At 38.7% G+C, this 24,813-nt stretch overlaps 3 protein-coding genes across 4 annotated transcripts in view; 1 reads left to right on the forward strand and 2 right to left on the reverse strand.

Moving 5' to 3' along the window:
• Positions 1 to 3,389: 3,389 nt before the first annotated feature.
• alkal1 (ALK and LTK ligand 1) lies at positions 3,390 to 11,346 on the reverse strand. The gene is made up of 6 exons (XM_034881981.1): positions 10,690 to 11,346; positions 10,123 to 10,401; positions 7,550 to 7,603; positions 6,934 to 7,017; positions 5,002 to 5,075; positions 3,390 to 3,629 (listed from the first exon to the last, which is right to left on the reverse strand). The coding sequence occupies exons 2-5, from the start codon at positions 10,388 to 10,390 to the stop codon at positions 5,011 to 5,013; spliced, it is 471 nt and encodes a 156-aa protein (XP_034737872.1). The 5' UTR covers positions 10,391 to 10,401; positions 10,690 to 11,346; the 3' UTR covers positions 3,390 to 3,629; positions 5,002 to 5,010.
• Positions 11,347 to 12,054: 708 nt separating this feature from the next.
• On the forward strand, positions 12,055 to 18,938 carry zgc:153738 (uncharacterized protein LOC558115 homolog). The gene is made up of 19 exons (XM_034881893.1): positions 12,055 to 12,254; positions 12,751 to 13,078; positions 13,203 to 13,322; positions 13,533 to 13,715; positions 13,814 to 13,885; positions 14,275 to 14,480; positions 14,588 to 14,672; positions 14,756 to 14,875; positions 15,021 to 15,096; positions 16,205 to 16,311; positions 16,441 to 16,527; positions 16,650 to 16,711; positions 16,817 to 16,899; positions 17,256 to 17,363; positions 17,447 to 17,646; positions 17,967 to 18,053; positions 18,148 to 18,325; positions 18,413 to 18,651; positions 18,739 to 18,938. The coding sequence occupies exons 1-19, from the start codon at positions 12,244 to 12,246 to the stop codon at positions 18,847 to 18,849; spliced, it is 2,463 nt and encodes an 820-aa protein (XP_034737784.1). The 5' UTR covers positions 12,055 to 12,243; the 3' UTR covers positions 18,850 to 18,938.
• A 2,132-nt stretch (positions 18,939 to 21,070) lies between these two features.
• Positions 21,071 to 24,813, reverse strand: part of si:zfos-1056e6.1 (uncharacterized protein LOC107988029 homolog) — an 8,856-nt gene continuing 5,113 nt past the window's right edge. For both annotated transcript variants that reach the window (XM_034881976.1, XM_034881977.1), the window contains exons 3-9: positions 24,530 to 24,577; positions 24,357 to 24,421; positions 22,848 to 22,885; positions 22,340 to 22,419; positions 22,072 to 22,134; positions 21,544 to 21,594; positions 21,071 to 21,432 (exon numbers count right to left, since the gene is read on the reverse strand). In XM_034881976.1, coding sequence (XP_034737867.1) covers positions 21,379 to 21,432; positions 21,544 to 21,594; positions 22,072 to 22,134; positions 22,340 to 22,419; positions 22,848 to 22,885; positions 24,357 to 24,421; positions 24,530 to 24,577 — 399 coding nt within the window. In that variant the 3' untranslated portion in view covers positions 21,071 to 21,378. The remainder of the gene's footprint in view (positions 21,433 to 21,543; positions 21,595 to 22,071; positions 22,135 to 22,339; positions 22,420 to 22,847; positions 22,886 to 24,356; positions 24,422 to 24,529; positions 24,578 to 24,813) is intronic.

Consider the following 24,813-nt stretch of genomic DNA (forward strand, 5'->3'; position numbering starts at 1 on the left):
ATTATTTAAAGCGTGAATTGTTGAATGAAAAACAAAGTGACTAGAACCATCACTGTGCTTGGTGGTACAGATGTAAGTATAATTCCCTTTTATAAAAATAAAAAATGCCACTTTGTGCATTGCAGTCATTTATTTTCACTCATTTGATGAATAAACATTTATGTAATTCTTACACATTTTTCCACATGAATACAAAAACAAACCTGAAGCTAATCGTAAAATGAACACCTAACTGCCACATGTTGAAAGATGCCTTGCAGTTAATCGGTGCAGCGGTTAGTCTTTTAGCCATGGCAGGCGTCAGAGCACACACAGTGTGGGGCATGCAGAGGGGGTGGCAGGGAGACCTGTGCCAACACCTCCAGCACATGGGATCAAAGACACTGCAGCTGGCGCACAGACAGAACTGCAGCAACTCACTTCCCATCAAACTCTCTTGAACAATGCGGACCAGAGTCCACATAGCGTCTTTGACGTGCAATATGGGGGTCAACCCATATCCAAAACATGTTGGCAACAACACACAATAAAACAATAGAAGCTCCTTTCTTTATTAAAACTGTCCAAGCAAGTCTATCTATAACATTTCTATTTTGGTGCATTGGAAATGCCAAAGAAGAATTCAATGTGACGGTAACAAGTCATTCAACTGTCAAATTCCTTATCAAGGCTGTATTATCTAAACGTATACAGTATTATTTGTGACTCATTTGAGATTTATGCATTTGACAAAACACAAAGGAAGAGTCATGAATTAATCATGAGATATGAATCCCTCTACAACAATTTTACAGCCATCAAGGCTACTGCAATCACTATAAATAACGTGGCTTGCTTAAATTAAGCTTTAGGGTCTAAGAAATTGGATTAAAGTGTTTACTTTTGCCACAAAATTCTTCTGCGGATGAGGGGAGTTTGACATACGTCATAAGGAGCCATGTTTAGGTTTTAGGTTATATGCTAGTCAATCTTAAATGAATAGTTGGCATGTTAAATATTTAAGTAAGCGCCAAAGGCCTAAATCAAATTACAAATCTATGTATGATTTCAAAGTCAATTAAAGCAAGGACTCGGGACAAAGGTGTCAATTTTGAATTGGGATTTGCTTAAAAAAGTCCTCTGCAAGACTGGTGTTACTGTCAGTTTAAATCACAGCTACCTCATAAGCGATAAAAAGCTCATCTGTAACTCTGTTTCAAAGAACAGTGCAGTTGGATGTGACTAGCTGGTATGGTTAGAACACTGTGGTGTGTCTCCTCTCTGCTGCTGAGATTTGGTGCATCCGGGTGCAGTACAACAGGAAATAAATGGCCCGGCTTTGGTCTCTATTTACCATTTATCGCACCAGCATTTCTCAGAGGTATCAGAGGAGGGATTTGGTGCTTGTGTGTAATTGTGTTAGATTCCGCCCACATGCTGTCCCCAGTGCATCTTCTGTCTCCTCTCCTAATCTATGCTGTTTGTCTTCAGATAAGTGATATCCTCCTCAGATTAAGATCCTATGTCCCTGCCCTGTCCAGCTGGAGGGAAAGGGATCCCCAGTGCATCCCTGTGAGGTGCAAGCTGTATTTTTAGCTTCCTAATCCTTTTATAGTTCAAGGAGAAAACATCACCCGTTTAAATTAATTGTCTGAGGTAATCATGACAGCATATGCCAGACAGGAAGTACTTGTTTTTTTTGTGCAAATTTGACAATATTCAGGTATTTGATGGCACACACATTGCTAATATGGACTCTTCTGTTCCCGAGAAAGCTGGGCTTTGTGGAAGAGAGGCAACCGTCCATTATATGGCCCTTCAGAACAAGGGCATCTTATATCTCATATCAAGTTGGAAATACTACATTGATTAAGAAATCGAGATGCACTTTGCGATCACAGACTTTGTACTGAACTGACTGCTTCTGAAGCCAAGTTGAATAAGGCACAATCCAGCCTGACAAACTGTTCCTTCTGAGTCTTTAGAGACATGCTGGCGTGAGAACTGAGCTGTTGTAATCTTTGGCTTAGTGGATGTTTCCTTCAGAACCTATCAGCACCCCTATGTGTGTGGCTCAATATTTATTTCACTTCCATAAAAACCATCACTGTAACTATTCCCCAGGCACATATCTCAGCACAAGATGATACAACATGACAAGAAGAGGAATGTTGGATCTTATTTATTTTGTCAGGACTTTATAGACCTCTGTTACTGTAAGGGTAGGTTATTTAAACTCCTTACAGAAATACACAATAATCAAGAAACGTTGCATTGAATGGCAGCTCTGATGTCTTTATATACCATTAGATAATGTGAGAAAATTGCAGCTTTCTTTGTTTTAATCTCTTAAGATTCCCACTCATGTTGTTTGCTGACACTTTTCTTGTCTGGCACAAAGTCAAGTTAGACAAGTTTGCTGCATATCATATTTCTGCCAGTTTACTCAAACACGCAACTCGGGGTCTGAGGCTCGAGGTCTGCAGGCACATTGGATTTGTTGATGTGGAACAGGATTGCTTGAAAAAGTTTTACCTCCTAAACTGCGATTTCAATTGTACGAGAAACTCTTGCCAGAGCAATGTGCCAAGCCTTTGAAAAGGCAAAAAGACACTCCCAAGTAAGAAAAAAGATAAAACTGTGATCGTCCACTCACATTGATATATAGCTACACAATTTAATATCCGTAGAACACTACAAACGTTTTGAATGCCTTGCACATGTGATCACTTAAGGAGTTTGCTCAACATCCTGTTGAGTTCCAGATTTCAAGATATCTGACAGCTATGACTGACTGCCAGAAGTTTTGCAACAAATTTGTGTTCGAATGAATACAGCAAAGAAAACACCTGCTGAGAGGAGCAAGGAGGGACAGGGGAGGCTGCATCACGAAGGAGCTGAAAAATAAGAGTAATATTCGAGCCGGAAAGAGAAGAAAATATCATTCTCACTGCAACAAGTTTGGAATGAAATCCAGTTTTCTTCAAAGTTTTTTACAAATTGAAATAATACTAGAGCAGAGGAGAAGACTGTAGTCTGGGATAAATGTCGGGCTGTCATTAAAAGACCACACATACTTACTCTCATCCCCCTCATCTCCAATAATAGCAAAATATGCTGTGCTTCAATATTTTTTTATTGTTTAATACTGCAGTGCATAACACCACTGTCATTCCATATGTTCTCATTGTCAGCAATCACTCGCAAGTGCCAAATAAAATGTAATGAGGACAACGGAGGAGCATGATAGATCTCTCAAACCAGTCTCAGAATGTAATATCAACATATAGTGGAAAAGGAATATATATATATATATATATATATATATATATATATATATATATATATATATGACTTTTATAACCAAAATAATCTTTTTGGATGTTTGTGAAATTATTATATACATACCCTTTCAATAAATAGGTGCATTTGATATTAAATGAATGTTTTCTCACAAAAATTTGGTACATACAAGTTCGTTAAAATTAAAAGCACATCCATTCAAAAACCAACAATGTCCATTAGCATTTACAATAATGACAACAAAAAAATCAAAAATAGAAACACTATAAACACAAAAATGTTCACATGACTGCTGTGGATTTGAAGGCACTTCCTTGGCAACACATTGACCCTTCTTCCATTGTTATCTGAAATGAAATAAGAAGAAATACTTGATTAGAGTAAAACATGTTAAGTTTCTGCATGCTTTATAGCTATATTTGAACAATTCTTCAGTCCAGTAGTGACAAAGACGCATCTTGACTTTCTGAGCAAGTCGTGTTGTCAGCTTTCTAAAGAGGTCCATTACTGGCCTGCCCATCCTCAGTGTTATGACTAAGCTCATTTAGAAATTATCAGGATGACTAAACGATAAAATAATGAATCACTTAATGCGCCTCAAAAGCCTCGATTGTGATATACATTTGTCAGATTTCTCAGAACAGTGAAGGCAGGATGTTATCTGATTCACTTAAGAAACTGAATACCTGAGAATGTGTCATCCTGCTCAATTTTTATAATCACCAGAAATCCTACGTGTCACTAAAACCAAATGGCCACTTGTGTAGACAAACTCTTTCACAGTAATCACTCACCAGATGAACCTAATTGCGTTCACCGAGAGTACATGCGATTACCCATGTTGCACTTAGTACTAGACGCCAGTGAACGCATCAGACCTGCTGTCATTGAAGATCACCCTAACAAAGGGATGACTATGACTACGTCCAAAATGATTCCACTGATAATAATTTGAGTTCTACCTTTGTCTTCAGAATGGCCACGTTTAGGTTTAGTGGGTTTAATGTTAGTGTATTTCTGGCCATAACAATAGATTTTATAATAAAAAACCCATGCTCCGTTCCTGTTTATCTAGTTCCATTTTTCTTACTTTGCCCTCAGACTGTGCTTTACTTACTCCAAAATGTGTTGTTTTACCTACAGATGGATACAGAGAGTTTATAGAAATTGTGTTGCTCTACAAACACAATTCATTTGTAAAACTGTTCATGTCAGTTGTCAAAAAGATGGCATGGCATTATGATTGTCTCCTCTATTTAAGACATTCCTGGTACTGGAAAACTTGTTTTCAGTGTGCACATAATCACACTCACAAATGATCACTTATTCAAAGCCTGGTGGTGCCAAGGACAACAAATGATTAGAGAAGATTAATAATCATAAAACAATAAACCCAAATTGATTATCATCCATAATCAAAATCGAACATGAATTGTTATATATATTATAGATTATATATAGTTGTACCCTAAAAGTTATTGGCAAATTCTTTCCAAGAGGATGCAGGAAACAATGCATCTAGAATTTTCTCAGACATTTTTATTTTTCCAACAAGTTGATTTACACATTGTCATGTTTTTGATATCATGATTTCAGAGAAATTAATGCGTGAAGTTTGTTTTCTTCAGTTGCACATAAAAAAAATTCTGACAAGGAATCGGAGTATGTACGGACAGCAGACTGAACCCCACCCAAGAAGAGAAAAACACTTTTACTCACAAGAAATGTCTACGATTGCATGCAGAGTGGACTCATTGCTAATCGTGTTAGCAGTCTTGCACATCTTTTGTAATCTGAAATAAGAAAGTAAGAAACGTTTTGAGTGAGAGAGAAATAAACACTAATGAAAAAGACTTAAGGGGCTGTCCTGATGTAAGAGGTAGAGCAGCATGTAAAGTTCACAATCACTCATGTTTTCTAAGTTCATCATCAGTAACATTAGAAATGAGAAATAGGAGAAATAAACCATATATTCAACAACACTCTTCGTCATCCCGATCCAACGGACAGACAAATGAATCCTGATTGTGTCCACCATGTCTCCCTGTCCGGCATAAAATACAATAACAACTGTATATTTTTAATTAATTAAAGTCGGACTTGACTATCTAAACAGACATCTGTGACAAGGGAGCATCATTGGTAATCATGCTCTGATGTCTGCTTGATGGCTCCATCAGCCAAATCACAGAAATATGCAACCTGTTACAAGGCCAAGGGGTCAAGTAGTAACTTTCCTTTAAAGGGTAATATCTGAAATGGTTGGGAACTACTGCTCTATATATGTTTATATATTTTGTTGGATACGGACAGGCTAAAGTTGAGGCTAGTTGTGCTACAGCTACAAACGAATCCTATCACTGCACCTTGCTGACCATTGGGTCTGCAGTGACCATTTCGAACGAGATGACTACTTCCAGCTAAAGAGGAGCACATTTTCCTAAAGAAAAATTCTGTTTCAACAGTGGAAAGCTGCAGACAGAGCAGAGAGGCACAGACACTTAAAAGACACTTAAAAATAGAAGCCCTTTTCGTGGACATAATTGATTTTTTTTTTTCTCTGAGAAATAACATTGCAGCCATGTAGTGTTAAATTTGTCACCTATTTTTAATTTAGTCTTAGTCTTGTGCCAAAAGTCCTTGTTAGATTTAGTCATATTTAGTCATTCACATATCTTTTTTTTGTCAGTCAAGTGTTAGTTGACTAAAAGTCTCATCATTTTAGTCAAGTTTTAGTCAAAACACTTTAGTCTTTTTTTAAATAATCTGTTCTGAGATTTTTTATGTTAACTATTTCAGTCAAATAGGGTTTCACACATCTCAAATATTGGTTAAATGTCATAATTACCTGACAATATAAACTTGTTGAATAATCTTTGTTGAATGCAACTTTGTTAAACGCGTTTTTCTATAGAGCCTCTTCCTTCATTTAAATACAATTGTACACAGACACATGTTAGATAAGCGCCACGGCTCCTGGGCTCTACAGCACATTGTTCTATTGCCAGCAGTTGCATAGCCTGGGCCAAATTGCTACCTGGATGTGTGACGGCCAGTTCTATTTCATGATGAAAAAGTAGAGCCGATTGTAGACGAAAATGAAGAGATTTTATCTCAGTTTTTATTTCATGCAAAACATTTTAGTCTTGTCTTTTTTGTCAACAGTTATGCATGTTAATTTAGTCTTAGTTAGCGTTTTTGGACATGCAGCCTCGTCAGCGTCTCGTCTTAGTCATGGAAAAAAGGTTGTTGACGAACTTATTTAGTCTTGTCTCGTCTGACGAATGAACACTACGGCGCTGTACGCGCCTACCAGCTGCAGCGCTCAGTGCGTTTTCCTTTAAATATTCATGACTAAATTTGCAACATTCAAAGTTAAGGTTTGGAGAACCTTGGGAAAAACAATTTAACTCTTGCGAAATCCTGATTGGTGCGTGGAAGTACAGTATGTGTGACCAAAATCTTTTAACTAAGCCCCAGCCACAGAAAACCAGTAAGAAGAGCACAAAAACTTCCAGAAAACAGATTTAACTTTGGCAATAAAATGTTGTGGATGTGGTAAGAAATCCTCCACAGTAAAAAAGCATAATACTTGTTTTGATAAATAAACACACATTAAACACATTGTAAAAAGGAAAAATGCATACATACATGCTGGTCTTGAGCAATCCCTTGTGTTGTGATAAAGTCTATGAAAGTGTGTTCTGCACTCCGACGAGAACTTGACTGGTCCTGCTTAATAGACAAGGTCTTATCAGGCAAAATGAAAAAAGATTTCAACAACTTAAGGAGTCAGGGTTCAACTGGACTTAGTAAACAGAGGTCTTGAGTTTTCAATTATAATCATTTTTCTGCACCAACATTTAAACTTTCACACTAATAATAAAGTCTATTCACAGGTCCTGGGACAAATAATCAGCTTAACCTTGCACTGCCTTCAACTTAATTCTGACAGCTTTAGACCATGTGCTGTTTCTCTGCACTATACTGCCCAACAGCTAAGCCAGGCAACCCTCCAATGACCCAAAGGAGTTCCAGTGTTCATGAAGCTTCCCAGACCCGAGCACCTTGTACAGTACGTTGGCTTACAGGAACGATTTTCTCAAAGGGGCAAAACTAAGAGTTTCTCACTAAAGATTGCATGGGAAAAGTGCCAACTATGCTCTAAAAGGTGTTTTGCCAGTTAAAGTATTTATTCAATTTCTAGAAAGGGCATCAGCGCAATGCAATCAAGGCTAAAACGTTGCACTCATGGTGATTTTCTTACCTGTAAAATGCTGTATGAATTGGCCTTTCATGTTTACATCTCTAGGAACAATTTCTGGAAAAGAAAATCAACGTTAGCTTGTCAAACGGTCCTTTTAAAACAACTGAGAACATGCCAAAATGTACACAAAAATCATGATGAATGTGATTGTTATTGTCAAAGTTACCTTGCATTTCATATATCATTGTGATGCAGGGCATTTCTTACTATCTACACTAGGTCAAAATAAAATCAAAATGTGGCTGCACCGTTATTTGGGCGTCAGAATGATTTTGTCGCACTCATTGCATCTCATATAAACATAATTTCTAATAACGGCATTCTAAATTAACCTTTTGCAGCCCTGTTCCTCACTAGAGCAGCAAATCTGGCATTTCTATGAAGAATCTATACTTTTACATTATTTTCTATGGAGATCTGATGTCAGCGGAGGTCTAGAGGGCATCAAGTACCCCTCTTCTACTCAATGTCCATGCAGGCAACACATGGCGGTGTCTGATAACACATTACCCACGCTAACAGGCTAAAGAGATTATTGTATGGGAGTTTAATGCTCATCAGAATAAGTCCATGCAAGTAGTTACTGGGCTAACATTAAATTAGCCCCCAGACCCAGGAGCATGTAATGCTGTAACTTCAGGAGGAGGATGAAAGATAACTATTTGAAAGCCAGCGAATATTTAAAGTCCAGATATGCAGTTAAGCCAAAATCAACCACCAAATCCAGACTAATCAAAATGATGACTGCAATTATGTATTTTACTATTCTAAAAAGAGTAATGGACATTAAAGAGCCAACTGTGCCATCAACCTAAAACCCAGATGTGAAGAGTGAAAATGGCAGCCTGGATTACACAAAGCCAGCTAATGTGGTTTGTACTGGACTGTATTTTTTTCTGGGCATTACAAAACGCATGTCAACTAAAATAAAATACAAAAAGCTAAAGCTTCCATTTCAAAGCATATTTCTTGTGCCCTACATATGAAAAAAAAATATGTAATAGATAAAAAAACAGTGTTTCCTTTTTTTATTAAGTCCGTCTTATAGCTTTCATTCTGGTGACACAGCCACATCTTCTGAGTAAAACGCAAAGACAACTACAGGGTGAACACATCAGTGGGTTAACAGATGTTTCACCTTCCTTCTCCTGTTCAAAACATCTATCCTTGCGTGACCATGGATCTTTTTGGTAATGTCACACGCACCAGTTGCTAAAATGCTGCTTTTAATATCCTCAAAAGATAAATTCCATCCAGTCAGTGGTCTGACAAAGGTACTTTTCCAATTGCATAAGCTGGAGCCGGGACTTTGAGCTTTACAATGCCTGTGCAACATCTCAAACATGATGATTATTAAAAGTGATGGAAGAGAGAATCTTGTACTGCAGATAAACAATACATTATGTTCACTCAGCTCCTAATAAACTCCCATTGCACCTACCAGTGAGGCAATCCTACACTACTGCACAAAGTTAACTTAGCCTGTTGCAAGAATACAAACTTTTACTGTACATTAAAGGATGTTCTGGTATACTTTTTCTTTATTACAATCTGATTTGGGGAAACTTTCTGTCTTGGATCTCGGATAATTGAAGATTTACTTAAATGTCTTTATTCCAGTTTGGACATAATGCTTTATATAAGACAATAAAGGCAGAGTTGCACCAAGCTTATTCTCACTTGTCTGAGACCTCAGATACATCAACAACCATTTATGTCAGGAGAAATGAACAACGATCAATTTTAGTGATAATAATATTAAAAGGTCAATTTGTTGGGGTGAGCTCAAATCAAATCAAAACAGTTACCTGGCCTGGACTGTTCAATGTAGATAAATGAAGTGCCGTCTGTATAAAGTCTCCTTGTATGGTCTCATCCCACAATTATAGTCAGAAGGAGTAACAGAGACTTTCATACAGCGCTCTAAATTACATGAATGTGACTCAACGACAGCCCGTCTTTTCTCTCTGCTCTGCCTATGTCTTGCGGAGACACTTTCAATGGGAGATGCTTTAAGGGATGTCACAGTGTGTTTGTGTGCGTTCATCATTCATGTTTAAGATTCCATAAGGAATCACACTCAATGAATTATTCACAACGATGCTCCTCCTCCATGAGTTCCTACCTATCCACGTCTCGGTCCATCCATCAGTAAATCAGAATTTGAATGATACATTCAAGATATGTGGTGAAAGAGTACATCTTAGAAATAACAACACCAAGTATGTTAATTGTGACATAACTCTTTTTTTCTTACGCAAATGCATACCTTCATTACATGCATTATTTAACCAATTTAAATTGAGTTGGACATTTGACAACCAGGGGATCTGGAAGCTGTACCCTGTCTTTTAAGCATATTCTTGCCAATAACCATTTATGAACCGGCAAACCTTATTTTAATTTCCATATATCTTGAATTAACATGCATACACCAGGTTCCCTCCAGCCAAACTAAATAAGGCTCCTCAATAAGATGTCAAGCACAGACCAGACCAATGACAGCTGTCTCACAGTAAAATGGAGATTATGCTTTCATTATCAGGACCTAAAAATAAATCTTATCAGCTTACCTATGAGTCTACTGTTATCCAGCCTAGCAACATAGAAAGGCTTTTCCCGGGAGGAGAACTTCATGTCTTGGGCTGAAGTGAGTCCACTGCTACAGCGCCTGAATACGGGTTTGTCCCTTTGCTGGCTGTCTCTAATAACCTGTAAGATTAGATCCAACAGGGTCCTTCTTTCTTTCTGCTTGAAGTCCTTGCTGTCCATACACTGGCCCGAGGTAATGAGCAGAAAGAAGATAGTAAACAAAATGTGCCATTTCCTCTCCACCTGCATGACTTCACTGTCTGAAAACATAAGCAAATAAGTTTTGTTAACACATGGTTTCTATTGAGTCTATGTCATTCTAAAAAACAAAAACATAGCTGTTCACTTTGCATCATAAACTCCAACAGCTGAATCAGCATTGCATGGCATTTGAGATCCTTCACATTCCCAAAATGACTCTTTCAGAGGTATCATACATAGCCTCTAAAATTGGAATTAATCACCAGAATGCACTTTGCGCAGCTTCACATTTCGTCTAGTTTAATACAAACGTAAAACAAACATAGTCATTCTAACTTTAGACTTACTAGTTTAGGAGTTAACGATGCTTATGTCCTGGAGAGTGGACACAGTTGTCTTCAGGATATTCTTCCAGGCGTTGTCTGTGGTCCGGATAAGAGTGAGAAAGAGTACAGACAGCAGACTGTGCTCACCACCGACTTTCTTGAAATAATGCGTCCCTATTTATACGAGGAGCCACCTTGTTGAAGGTAATACAATCGATTTCGTGTGGGTGGCAAGGCAATGTTGACATCTTTGGTGCAATTTCTCACAGTGGCATTCGCTCACTTTGGCATGCGCCCCTCCTTTACGCACCAAACATCACTAGTTGTAGGGTAACAGGACTATTCAGCTCCAAATAAGATTACACTTTCCACACAGAGTAACGGTTTAACAAATAAAAAAGAGACCCACTGAAATGTCCATTGAAGAAAATAAACGACACAGACCGTGGCGTAGCACCGCGCAGGAAAGTCGTGTCATGGACCAACTTGTTGGATGTTGGATACAGAGAAGAGAAGAATCTGTGGGCCGGTAGCTTAGCTGACCTGTCAGCGTGTCGATGGTTTTGTTCGATGTCCAGGTCTTGTGACCGTCTAAGCGCTGGAGAGAAGGCGCCTCCAGGAGCAGCCATCCGGCAGTTTACCACCCTTCTTTAAATCCATAATTGTGATAAATCTATTTTGTTTAAATTATGAACTTAGGGTATATTAAAAATGCCTCTGAAAGGAAGATCAAAAAGTTAGTGGACTGCTGGCTCGATCGCGGTCTGAATAAGCTCCCAGTTAAAGACAAGAAATCAGAATGAATTAATGCAATTATTAATTAACGCATGAAGTCTGCAAATTAGTTCACATTTTCATCAGTCATTTATAGCTGGGGTTTATTTGGCAACAGCTTCCTTTTTTATCACATGCACTGGCAGCACATTCGCACTTTGCATGAAACCGGGTAAATATATAAGACGATCAACTCTTCTTTACTGAGTTTTACTATAATGGTCTGTGAATCCAAAGAAAGGACGTCACCTAGTGGTGTCCCACTTGTTGCGCAATGATGTGGTTTGAACAAGCTATGGGCCTATTATTACCAAAATTGCAACATGTCTCGCGCAATAGTAATAAAAAAGGTCAATTAAGAAAAATCCAATGTTTTAATTATGATTATTATGTTCTTCTATTATTCTATTATTATTATTGTTATTATTATTATTATTATTATTATTATTTTCTTCTATTATTATTTTTTTTTACTTTATTTTTTTATTGTGATCACAGAACAAGTCAAGACAAGTAGGGCCACATAAAAAGCCAAAAGAGGTTAGATAGGTCTAGACTCTAGACTCTAGAGTCTAGACCTATCTAACCTCTTTTGGCTGTACTCTAGACATACGACATTACTTCCTGAATGACTGTTACCATGGAGACGGGCCAAGCATTTTTGTCAACTTTGGAAAAGCTGACCTCGTGTTCGATGCACTGCAGCTAATGTTAGTTTAGTTTTACCCTCTGTACGTTGTTTGGTTTTTTGATAAGAAACAGTGAAACACATTTTTCTTACGCTGGAGGCAGAGCAGAGCCATGTCGCAAAGGTAACGTCAAACTTCCCAGCAGTCCGCCGTTACTGCTTAACGTGTAGCTACGCCCATATAGTAGGCCTCTGTACTGTAATAGTGTATATATATATATATATATATATATATAAATATATATATATATATATATATATAACGTTTTGAACACAATAGGCTACCTTGTCACTTCCCCTGCAATTTGTAAGTTTTAAATTAGCTTAATTTAAGTTAGCTAAGCATCAAACAACACGACAGCAAGCAACACATGTTAATAATAATGTACCAGTAACTTATTTGAAAGGTTTTTTTCAAACCGTATTTATGGCAGCAGAGTGGCAGCAGCTAATGGCAACAATAATCCCACGTGCGTCTCTGGAGTAGTTGTTAACACATGAGACTCCTGCTGGTTAAATAACAGAGTACCTTTTCTCCTTGACTATCTCTCAACTACAAGTAATTAAGGTAGCCTACCATTTCCCACCTTTGGCTCATCATATTGTTTACATTATTCCAGGACATACAACCAGCTGTGGACAGATGCTCAGTTAGAGTTGGGCCGTCTGCTGAAGGAGGAACTGCCTACTGAGCCCCCTCGTCCAGAAAAGGACAGGGTAGTGTTCTTCCAGCGTCTGGCCATGCTTTATGTGCGCTACATCCAAATCTTCAGACAGCTGGAGAAGGTCTATGACCAGGTGGTCCACCCTCAGAAGAGAAGAGTTATTCGGGCGATTCTTGATGGCGTGATGGGTAGGGTGTTAGAGCTAAAGAATGAAATGGTGGAGAAAGAGTTTTCAGAGTACCACTACATGGATGATGTCCTTCATGACATGAAGCTTACGCCTGTAAGTTTCATTTTTAGTAGCAAGTTTGCTGAAATTACCTGAGCAACATTAGATTGACTTATTCACAGCAGGCATTGGATCTTTAATAATGATGTAGCAGCTATTTTCTTTGTTGTCACTCTAGGTAGACCTTGAGATCCCTATCCCTCGCTTTTTCAGCAGTGATCGCAGCAAAGAATTTCAAGAACGAAAGACGATGCTGACTGATATTTTTAAATTGGTGGAGCCTACTGAAAGCCGAGAAGTGAGTGGAAAAGTTAAAGCCTGTACGTGTAGGATTGGATATTCTTTGACTTCATTACTTCATTTAAATTTGTTACGTACAGAAAATGATCAGGAAAAAGGAGATACAAAATATAAACCATATGGGAAACAAAATTATTGCTTTAATTTATAGTAATAATTAATTAATCAATGCCAAGAAGAACAATGTTTCAATATTTTGTCCTTACAGCCTCTAATGACCAAGGGTATGAGTCAAGAGGAGGCCATTAAGATCCTTCAAGTGGTGGAGAGGGCCCGCCAAGGCCGCCTGAGGGCCAAGCTGAATGAAGAGAGCAGAAATATGAACAGGATGTACAAGACCAAGGACCCCGGAACAGCTGCCATTGAATTGGCCACAGTCTGCATTCAGAAGGTCCTCTTCTATCAAAATAATCCTACATGCCTCTTTCTCTGCCGCTGTCTTTGGCTTGTGTCATCTCTCATGCTGAAAGAGTTGAATGTGATTTGCAGGTGTGGAGGGGCTACATACAGAGGAAGAGGGCAAAGATTGCTCGGGAGGAAGAAATGATTTTTCTGGGAATGGTGAGTAAAATGTGCCATCAGTTTTTCTAATTGCGTTTAAATGTAAAAATAAATCCACAACTTTTTACAAAGCTGCCAGTACTTCTAATGAATCCAATCTAAAACCTGAATGATATGTATACCTTAAGACCTTATGTTCTTCCTTTGTCTTGCTTGAGATTAAGTTAAACTTCCCATTTTTCAAAAAAACAAATTCTGTGAAAAAGGAGCAACTATATCATGAAAGCTGCGTTGTAATATTTCCTTGTTCCACATGAGTATGAATTAATATACCACCACAGTATTTCCCTTAAACCTTGGTTGGTTCGTTGTTTATAATTTCCTTTTGCAACAAATGAAGAAGTACAAGTTTTTAATATATAAGGTATGTTTGGTTTCGTTCATGATAGGCCATGGATCCAAAATACCAGTTGCCATGCCCAGCAGAAATCACTGCCCAGACTAGTGAAGCTTGTACACGGATTAAGCAGGAGGAGCACAACGACGACTATCAGAAGTCTGTAGTGGCGGTCACAAACCAGCTACGTGATGTAGAAGGTCACGACATGAGCAAAACCATGAAAGACCAAATCCGACAATGGTTCATTGAATGCCGGTAAGGCGGGAGAGGCTTGTTTTGATTTCTTATAATTTGATTTCCGAATTAAACAAATCAAATAGCTTTGTTCTCACTTTCTTTCTATTCTGTTTCTTTTTAACTAGTGATGCCACAGGATTGTTTCCAGACTACCCAGATGAAGAGGACGGAGGCTCAGCCCTCATATTTGCTGAAAAGAACCCTCAGCAGGTAAAATACTCCCTAAGTCAAAAGGAAGATTTATTGCATTTTTTTTCAGAAGTTTGCAGAAGGAGAATTGATATTGCTTTCAGTTAATGGAAGAAATTGCTGCAAAGGAAGAGGAGGATTCCACCAACAAACCAAAAGGGAAGGAGGAGAAGGAGGAGAAGAAGGAAAAGGGAAAAAAGGACAAGGGGAAGGATGATGAGGAAGTAAGGACTCACAAGCTGTATTGAATTCAATTTTTGTGATTTATATAATATTCAGTATATTCTGGTAACGCATGAGATTTCACTTATTTTTTCAGCTGTTTCACTTGCATTCAGTGAACCAATGTAATTTTATTCTGAACAACAGGAAGAAGAGGCGGGGTTGAAGATGTTACCTTCGGCTTTTCTGTCGGACTTGGAAGTAGGAAACAAAACCTTTTTAGGTATGTTAAAATGTGTGTACGTTTAAAAAGGAAAAGAAAAACAGGTAAATATAATATAAGAATAGATATCTTAAAGTGTACAGTAGCCCTCAAATGAATAAAAGTATTTAAAAAAAAAATCCATGTTCAATTCAAAATAATTACGAGACTATATTGTGTTGTTAACATGATGACCTACTAAATGGGAATGGGTATGCAACATATGATCAATGGTTTTTGTTTGTCAATGACCACCACTCAGTGTGTAGTAATCGGGTTAAGTGTGCCGTATCGATCTGGATTGGTTCCGGCACCTTCGACTAATCAATTAACTCTCAGCTGCTCGCCATCATGAATCCATGAAAGGCAAGTGTCTGTGGTTAGTTCACGTCTGTAAAAATAGCAGGACAATCGCGTACGGTCTGGTAAAGTCACTTGAACAGGTAAAGGTCACATTGTCGGTAGCCTACTGGTTTTAGTTGAGCTAGACAGAGAATATTCAGTTAAAACAGATCGGTGACGGTGTTACCCAAAAGTTGTGTTGTATGAGGAGTGAGCACGCCAGACTCCCTTTAAAAAATAGCCTTTTTTAAATGCTCGTCAGCAACCCCTCATGTGGTAACTAAGGAGGCCATATGGCCTTGTGTGCTCTGATTAATTTCGCATGCATATTTTTGTTTTAATGAAAACTCCTGGCTGTTTTGGAGGAAGGCAATAACAGGAGTAGCAGGTCGACTAGCTTTAAAAGTGAGTTTTATTTACGTGCTGTGATAGAGACTTTAAAGTAGTAAGAAGATTGATAAAGTCCCCCTTGGAACGATAGTTACTTAGGTAACTCCAGATTCCATGAGGATGTTTTGGAAGACGAACAACGGGTCCGCTGTGTACATAAACAGTAAATGCGGACGTAGATGAGGCCCGTGCCGGACGCGGGAAAGAAAATCCTCACGACTGCGCATGCGCGAAGGGATAAACCCAAAAGCGTAGGCCTTAGAGGGCGGAGCCTATTCGAAATAGAACTCCAGGTTCCCCCACCTGCCACATACCACTTTAACCCCTGATAGTAATATACTAGTTACTTAAGTTATGCACATAAATAAAGCCTAAACTAAATATTTTTCATCCTCAGATTTTTGGCAAACTCGCAATGAGTCCAGAAACTTCAACCAGAGACACGAGGTGGAGCTGATCAAGGAAGAAAATAGGAAAGTCATTGAGGCAGAGATTCGAGTACAGGTGATATTGAGTATGGAAGAAAATTCCGTGATTGCTCCGTTCAGCACTGTTTTTTATTGTCTATTGGACACCGGTGCTGTAATTTTAGCAGTTCAGTGTCTCAGTCACTGTCTCTTCTGATTCTATCAGGTAGATGAGCAGATGAGACAAGAGCTGGCTGAATGGAAGCTAGCTGTGGATAAAGACAAGGGTGGTAAAACCAAGGGAAATGCCAAGGTAATCAGTGAAAGAAAACTCCACACATTGTATATTTGGGAGGGGGGGGGGGGGGGGGGTTGGCCACAGTTTAAATTGATCACATTGAGCTGTGTCCTGATGATATGTACTTCTCTCCACAGAAAAAGAAAGGATCTAAGAGTGGGAAGAAGAAAAAAAAGGAGAAAGATTTGACGGCGGATAGGTGAGGTCACACAGAGCACTTATAAACTACATGCTTTTCATTGTAGAATTGAGTTTTATGAAGTCGATACATTATTTAATGCAACGATCTATTCACGTCTACTAGGACTCTTGAGTCTCTGTGTCAGGAGCTGGTGGAACAGGGCTTGTTGAAACAGGCAAATAATGTTAGGCTGCAGGATTACATGGGTAAGACTTTGTATATTGTTTGTGTAAACTCATGTGCCATCTTTTATATCTCTCTGTGTTATTTTGAACATAATTGTACGTGAGCTTTTAATCTGATTGACATTAATGTGTAGACGAAGCAGAGCTCTCACCATTGAGCTCTTTGTAACGGTCAAGGTCTCTGGAAAGTGTTTAGTGCTGATGTGCTGCCCTCCTCTGGTTTGTGATTGCCATAACACAATGACAATAAGTTCTTACCTGCACATTATTTGTCAAAAGTACATTTTTAAAGTTATTTCTTTCAGTTTTCCAAATGATTTACAGTGCAGATGAATAACTATTGGCTTGGTACTGTAGTTGTTCCCTCTTGTTCCTAGGTGACTATAGCTACCTCGGGACCACACTGAGGCAAAATGACATTGAGCCCATGCCATCATTGTCAGATGTGCGGCAGGTCTTATCTCTATATGCAGTTTTACCATTAGGTATTAAAGTTATTGAGTATACATTTAAAATAAATATAACTGGAATATATTGTGGTTTGAATTGAAGGTGTGTGTTGTTACAGGTTCTCAGGTGGTACATGAGAAAGCTCCTCTGATAAAGGCCATCCTGCTGGCAGGGCCGGCTGGTGTAGGTAAGAAGATGTTGGTCCATGCAATCTGCCAGGAGACAGGAGCCAACCTGTTCGATCTGTCTCCTCTGAACACCGCAGGAAAGTACCCGGGCAAGAGTGGCCTGGCCATGATGCTTCACATGGTGTTTAAGGTAACACACTGGCATTTAAAAGAAAGTTTGCAATGATAGCGGTTATTCTAAAGCTCTTTCAAGAAATAATTTGAAGTCATAATGCCGACATACATAAATAACACTTAATCTCATTTGGGATTTTAAGTCTAACTACTGTCAAATACCCCATAAAATGCAAACAGAGAATATTCTTCCACCTTGGTACAGTATGTTGTCATGTTGTAGCATCATTGGTTAAGATTAATATGTCATTCTAAATTTGGGGGAGCATGAGGAATTTTATGGAAGTGCCTCTTTTAAGTAAAAATGCAGTTTTTCACAAAAAAATCTTCGCATAGGTTGCAAGATTGCTGCACCCTTCGGTAATATGGATTGAGGACGCTGAAAAAATGTTCTACAAGAAAGTTCCTAAGGAAGAAAAAGAGGTATTTCTGGGAAGGATATAGCATTATCATGTTGTTTAAATGTTTCAGTTATTGATTTGCATGGTAACTGAAACAATTTTGTACGTGTACACAGTTAGATCCCAAACGCTTGAAGAAAGACTTGCCCAAGTCTCTCAAGTTGATCAAAGGGGAGGATCGTGTTCTGATAGTAGGAACCACTAAAGACCCACTAAGTGCTGATATCAAGTCCCTGTGTAAAATGTACAGCAAAATCATCCTCATCCCAAGACCTGACTACGGCTCAAGATACAGTAAGAAGAGACACATTGGCGAACATTTGCATTTAGCTGTGGTTGTTGATATTAAAAAAATTGACCTTTGACCTTGTTTACCTTCAGTCTTGTGGAAGCAACTGATCAGAAAGCATGGCGGTGATGTAACCAGGGCGCTGGATATCAGCTCTCTTGCAAAGATTTCCGATGGCTACACGCCAGGTCACATCGTTCGGGTTATCCAGAGTGTTGTCACCAAGCGTCGCATCCTACAGCAGGCAAACAGGCCACTGACTGCTGCTGAGTTTGTTGCTCCATTAGCCAAGATTGACCCTGTGTTTCAGGAAGAAGAAGAGGCCCTTAAAGTACAGCAGATATGACATATTTGGTTCTCATTGCATTTTCATGGTTGTAATTGCTTTGTTTTAATCAGATCTTCTTCTTTCTTGTAGAACTGGTATGCAAAGACCCCCCTGGGAAAGAAAAGGATCAAAGCTGCCACAGGAAAGGAAGAAGAAGAGGCACCAGTTAAAGGCAAAGATGCAAAGAAAGGGAAAAAATGAGTTTGTCGTCACGTTTTTTATCACAACTACCGTTATTAAAACTTGTATGTGAATTGCCTTCTTATGACTGACCCATTTACTCCTTACAAGAAAATTAAAAAAAGCAGTCATTTGTTTTTTGTTGTGTGTTTTCAAATGGGGCTGCCATCGGACAGTGGTGGAAGAAGTACTCCGATCCTTACTTAAGTACAGGTAGCAATACCACAGTGTAAAATACAAGTATAAGTCGTGCATTCAAAATCTTACTGAAGTAAAAGTACATTAGTATTAGTATAGAAATATGTTCTTTTACTTTTGCCCCACACACGTGAGAACAATTCACTGTACATATCATTTTTGTCTTTCCATTTTCTTTAGTACTGTACCCAATATAACACATGGTTTTAGATTAGTCACTTTATTTAAATATTTAGGCTAGTCTGCACATCAGTTGATTACAGCACAACAACAGTGACGATGATCATATTACATTATGCTGAAGTGTCACCATCTTTTTAATAGTCAAGAAGATTTAATAAGACTATTTCATGAAATTCAGCGCTAAACTCAAATTGTCTCCAGTTTTCATTTGAGAAATCAGGTCACCTTATTACATACTGTACGTGCACGTGCTTAAAACATGCTTCAACTGCCCTCCCCCCTTCCCTTGTGTGTTTTGAACCGGATACTCCATCAGCACGCTTTGAGTCGTATAGTCGTTGCTATGACACCACCAGACAACAAAACTGCGTAATCAGCCATTCAGCCTCCGGCAAAGACACATTTTGCAGCACTGCCAGGCAGAAAATGGTTATTAATATTATTATTATTTTTTTTAAACATAGTTTTAAAACATACTACTTTACCCAACAAACCAGGAAGCCATTATGCACATATTAGCCTGCTAGTTCCACCTGAGACTGTTGCAGTAAACGTTATATTGAGCTGAACAAGTTGTCAGTCATCAGGCAGGAACCCTGTACTGCCCTACACTGAACTACTACACTGAAGTACTTTGCAACAATGCTCAGAAGTGTTATTAGGCCCTACGTCTATTCAAAGTCAAGGTCCCATTTTCTTTTATCATTGGAAAGTATTGTTTCCTGACATTTTCAGGAATATTTGGATTGAATTCAAGAGATCTTTTGTCCGCAATAAAGGTAAAGAAACTCAAGATATTAAAATTGTACACAGATAGCCATACAATGAATTTATTCACATATTTAGAGCCGCTGTTTGCCCTGTATGTTCCTTCTGTAAAGAGGACATTGAGTTGACTTGTTAATGTTGTCTCCCTGATGTTAACGTTTGTTGTTTATTTGAAGAAACCTGCAATGACTGTACATATTTTCAGTAATGCTTTTTTTGCAAATTCATAACAGTAAAAAACAGACCTCTTTAGCATACGTTTTTATGTTATAACATAAAAACGTATGCGAAATGCAAAAACCATAGTTCAACAATGAAGTATCCACATAATACTAAATACTCTTTATATAACTGATATACTTTTCATAACATATGACACCACAGAAGATACATAGGCTACAATAAAAAGGTTTTCATGCCTCCCATTAGAAAGGGATCTGAAATCTAAAATAAGAGAAGGTTAACCAATATTTATAGACGAAATCTTCTACAATTTCGAAAGCTGCATTTATAGATACGCAATTTGATAACATAAATTATCAATAATATAAATATTGGTTAACCTTTTTTCTGAAATGATCAGCGTTGACATTGACTACATTACATGAGAAGGTTTAATTTCGAGGTCTGAAAGGCACCCTCAATGAAGGCCTCCTCCAGTGTAATATTGTGATTATACAACGGTTACCAACAAAATAAGTGAAAAATCAATCTGTATTCATATTGTGGAGCATTTGCGCTTGGAAAAAAAAACAAAAATCAGACAGGCTTTACTTCCTGTTTAGTCAGATGAATTACACATAGATAACCATTTTTAATTTTTTGATATTATTGTATTTTTTATATTTTGTAACACACACACACACACACACACACACACACACACACACACACACACACACACACACACACACACACACACACACACACACACACACACACACACACACACACACACACACACACACACACACACACACACACACACACTTACTTTAAGGCTGTGTAGTTTACTTCTAAATTTTACAGCAAATCATTAAAAGAACTGCCTTTCTCATCCTTTCTCCTTTATTTTGTTGATTTCAGGGTACACACAACAAAGGTTATATCACAGATTTCATTTGGTCATTTTGTCGAACAATAGGTCCAACATTAATAATACTGTAGTGAGGCTCGACACAAAAGGGTCACAATTATGCTCCTCAACTATACGAACGAGACACACCACATTTCCAGGCATTCTAGGATTTCTGATAATATAGTTGTAATAAATCCTAACTAACAGTTTTTGCACACATGGGTCTATAAAAATAAGTTCAAAGGTAATTCAGATCATCATCATCCATCCTCACGTGGTGATGATTTGTGTGACCGAAGTCCCACTGATGGTCTGCTGTTAGGTTACCACAGAGGGGCTCTGGTCAGCCCCCCCTTCCAGCTGCGAGAATCTGCCACCTGCAACAGAGCGGGCTCAAACTGAATGAGGCGCACCCTAACGTTGCTGGACATAGTTTTAATATTCCTATAGATTCTGACGTTTTATTTGATTTGATCACAATGACCCACCTGCATTCTCTTGAGTAGAAACCTCAACTTTTGGTTGAGACATTCAATCTCCTGAGACAAGACAGAGAAGCCATGGTCAGGTGGATGTAGAGATGCATATGGATGTAAAATACCTCTGATTGTAGGTTGAATCATAACACACGCTGTTCAATTTATGTGGACACAGTTTCACAAATAAAATCAAACATTTCCCATGAGTAAGTGGCCGGCGTTACACTCATAAGCATCGCTGTAAGTGTTGTGTTAGTCTATATTCTTGACGTTCCACTTCCGGGATTGCTCGCAGGAAATTCCACCAGATGGATGGATTTTCCGTTTCTGTTTTGTAGACTATTTTGGAGCGCCACCCGTGACGATTGTGACTTGTTTAAAGAAATGCCAATGAACCACAGCGTGTTTTTCTCCCGTCCCAGAGCGCTGTGTGGACTAGCCAGACCCTTTTCCGCTCTGCAGCGTGTGGATGGACTGGCGAAGCGAGACTAGCGCTGTGTTAACTGTTGTAGAAGGCCCAGAGAAAAGTTCAAATACCTGGCTTAGTTTTTCATTGCGCCTGAGTTTAATTTGAGGCAGAAGCTCCTCCAGTCTCTGAATCTGTAATAAAACATGGAATCTACAGTATAGTCATGTTTTGGTAGGTGATACAGTCTTATGATCTAGATAAAAGTAAAATAGCATGAAACACTGCGTTATTATTCTTTCTATGACAGAGTATAAACCTTTGACGAGAACATTCATACTGTACCATTACCAAACCATTACTGTATATTATTAGTGCTATGTGGTTACGGTGTCTTACCCTCCTGTCAATAGTCTGTAGCCTGGTCTTCATGCTCTTGTTGAGCACAGTCATGGGAATGGTTCTGGGCTTAGGACAAACTGGGAACACAAATATCGCAAACATAAAAAACTTGCCTTTTCTTCAGGCTGAATTTGTTTCACTTTTGTAAGAAATAGATATGAATAACAACTGATTCAGGCACATGCAACCAGGATTTGTTTCCGCATAATCTATAGTGATTTAAACCGATTACACTTCACTTTAAATCTATATATTTAACATTTATGCACTGTAAATAAACACTAATAAATGGTTAATACAAAATATAATGTAGTTGTATGTAGCCATATGGACTTTTGTCCATATTTGTGTGTATTAATGCACAGTATTTGTCAACAATTAGAACTTCTCCTATGAGGATGTATGTAATTGTATTAATAGTACTGAAACTGTGTTTTAATTATATTGTCATTCAGTATCATCCACAATTAAAAAAAAAGAGAACAAAAGGTGAGTGCGCTCTTACCATGCTGAAAGATCTTGGCTACTTCAAGGAGATATGGCCTGTAGTGAAAAACAGGTCTCTAGTTGACATTAAAGGTGCTCTAAGCGATGGCACACGTTTTTAGGCTACTGTCACTACCCAATGAGAGTTGAGTGTTGCTCAGATTTAAACAGTTTACGGCAAAACGTCTCATACTGAAATTTGTGAAATCCATAAAATAATAAACCTTCCTCATTACAAACAATGACGATGGAAATCATTTCTAAAACGTTTTATCTATCAATGGTCGTTTAATTGCTAACGTTAGCTCCAAACGCCATTTGTGGTGTTTTTATTTTATTTTAAAATTTTTATTTTTGGGGGACTTTTCCCTTTATTAATTATTATTGACAGTGGATAGAAATGAAAGGGGGAGAGAGATGGGGGGGGGGGGGGGGGGGGGGGGGTGACACGCAGCATAGGGCCATAGGTTGGACCTGGGCCGCTGCAGGGCCCAGCAAACACGGGCGAAACCCCCCACTGGGCGAACCAGAGGCCGCCCCAACCTTTGTTGTGTTTGATTGCTAACTTGTAGTCAGCGGTGAACAAACTATCTAGCTCCATTTTCCTTGTATTGACATTAAGAGGTCTCTTGTTAGCATCTTGTAGGCTACTTTGGGGTGGCAGTAGCTCCGTCCGTAGGGAGTTGGGTTGAGAACCGGAGGGTCACTGGTTCAAGTCCCCATATGGACCAAACAGTACGGAGTGTGGATTGGTGGCTGGAGAGATGCCACTTTACCTCCTTGGCACTGCCAGGTGCTGTTGAGCAAGGCACCGTACCCCCCCCTCCCCCCAACCGCTCTGGGCGCTGGTTTAGCTGGCAGCCCACTCACTCTGACATCTCTCCATTAGTGCAAGTATAGGTCCTGAGCATGTGTGTGTATTTTAGGCCTGTGTGTGATTGCTAACAAAGTTCGTACGCAGAGTGTAAATTGTAATTTCCCCACTAAGGATTAATAAACAAATTAAATTAAAATTACTCGTTGCGAAGTGACGCATGCGCAACTCACCTCTTCACCCAACTCACATCAAGTAGTGACACTACAACATTTCTTGTTACATACAGCAAACATCTTCTCACTAACCGCAAGCTGCTTGTCCCCTGAACACACTGTAAAAAAACGCAGATTGGTTGAGTCATAAGCAGCGTTAGCATGTAAGCTAATTTCACAATGCGCGTTCTTGACTCAACCAACTCCTCCTTGTCGGTTATAGGCTGGAACACTGTTATGCTTGGTGGTGCAGGTTGCTGCAGTTTGCTTTTGTTGTTGTTTGTGGAGCCTGGGCCTTCTACAGAGATTGTGTTTTTTTTACAGCGCATTCAAGGGACAGGCGGTTAGCGGACAGCGAGGAGATGTTTGCTTCATGTAAGAAAATATTTCGTAGCCTAAAAAACGCATGACATCGCTTTGGGCACCTTAAATTAGTGCTTAATAAATGCAATATGTACTGAATTATAAGACTAATTGTCTCCAGTCAAAGACTCCTTACGTGTGCTTGCTGTTCGCAGGGATCGAGCTGTTCAGAGGGATCAGGCAGCCATGGTGGTTCCTCATCTGCAAACAGATCAAAGCACAAGTGATCGATTGACCATTTCAACTACAATCAAAAACTGATTTCTTTGTTTCTTTTTTTTTTTATCTCGCAAGGCAAACGAATCATACCTTGAATATGACATCTGAAGTGTTTAGCCCAAAGGTAGTGTTGATAATCTGGAAAGAGATACAATATTAAAAGATATAACTAAATATACTACAACTTTTTTAAACTAATGTATCTTTCTTGAATCATATTTATATGTTATATTATAGGTGAACAAGAACATACTATGCAGGTACAATAACAAAAGCAACAGGTGAACCACTTGCACATGTGGGAAAATAATACAATGACTGAGGTGGTGATGAACAGGGCACTCAGGAACGGCCACGTAAAAGCTGGCTTAAAG

This window comes from Etheostoma cragini, chromosome 9 (genome assembly GCF_013103735.1).
Source record: "Etheostoma cragini isolate CJK2018 chromosome 9, CSU_Ecrag_1.0, whole genome shotgun sequence".
Taxonomy (NCBI): domain Eukaryota; kingdom Metazoa; phylum Chordata; class Actinopteri; order Perciformes; family Percidae; genus Etheostoma; species Etheostoma cragini.

Excerpts from the sequence above, each read along its gene's own strand:
- alkal1 (XM_034881981.1), bottom strand. The coding sequence starts at position 10,390 with ATGCAGGTGGAGAGGAAATGGCACATTTTGTTTACTATCTTCTTTCTG. Across the intron at positions 7,018-7,549 it reads ATTCATACAGCATTTTACAG|CAGGACCAGTCAAGTTCTCG; the intron begins GTAAGAAAATCA and ends TTGTCTATTAAG. Across the intron at positions 5,076-6,933 it reads GGATTGCTCAAGACCAGCAT|ATTACAAAAGATGTGCAAGA; the intron begins GTATGTATGCAT and ends TTCTTATTTCAG.
- zgc:153738 (XM_034881893.1), top strand. Across the intron at positions 13,886-14,274 it reads AAATGATTTTTCTGGGAATG|GCCATGGATCCAAAATACCA; the intron begins GTGAGTAAAATG and ends CGTTCATGATAG. Across the intron at positions 17,647-17,966 it reads TGCTTCACATGGTGTTTAAG|GTTGCAAGATTGCTGCACCC; the intron begins GTAACACACTGG and ends ATCTTCGCATAG.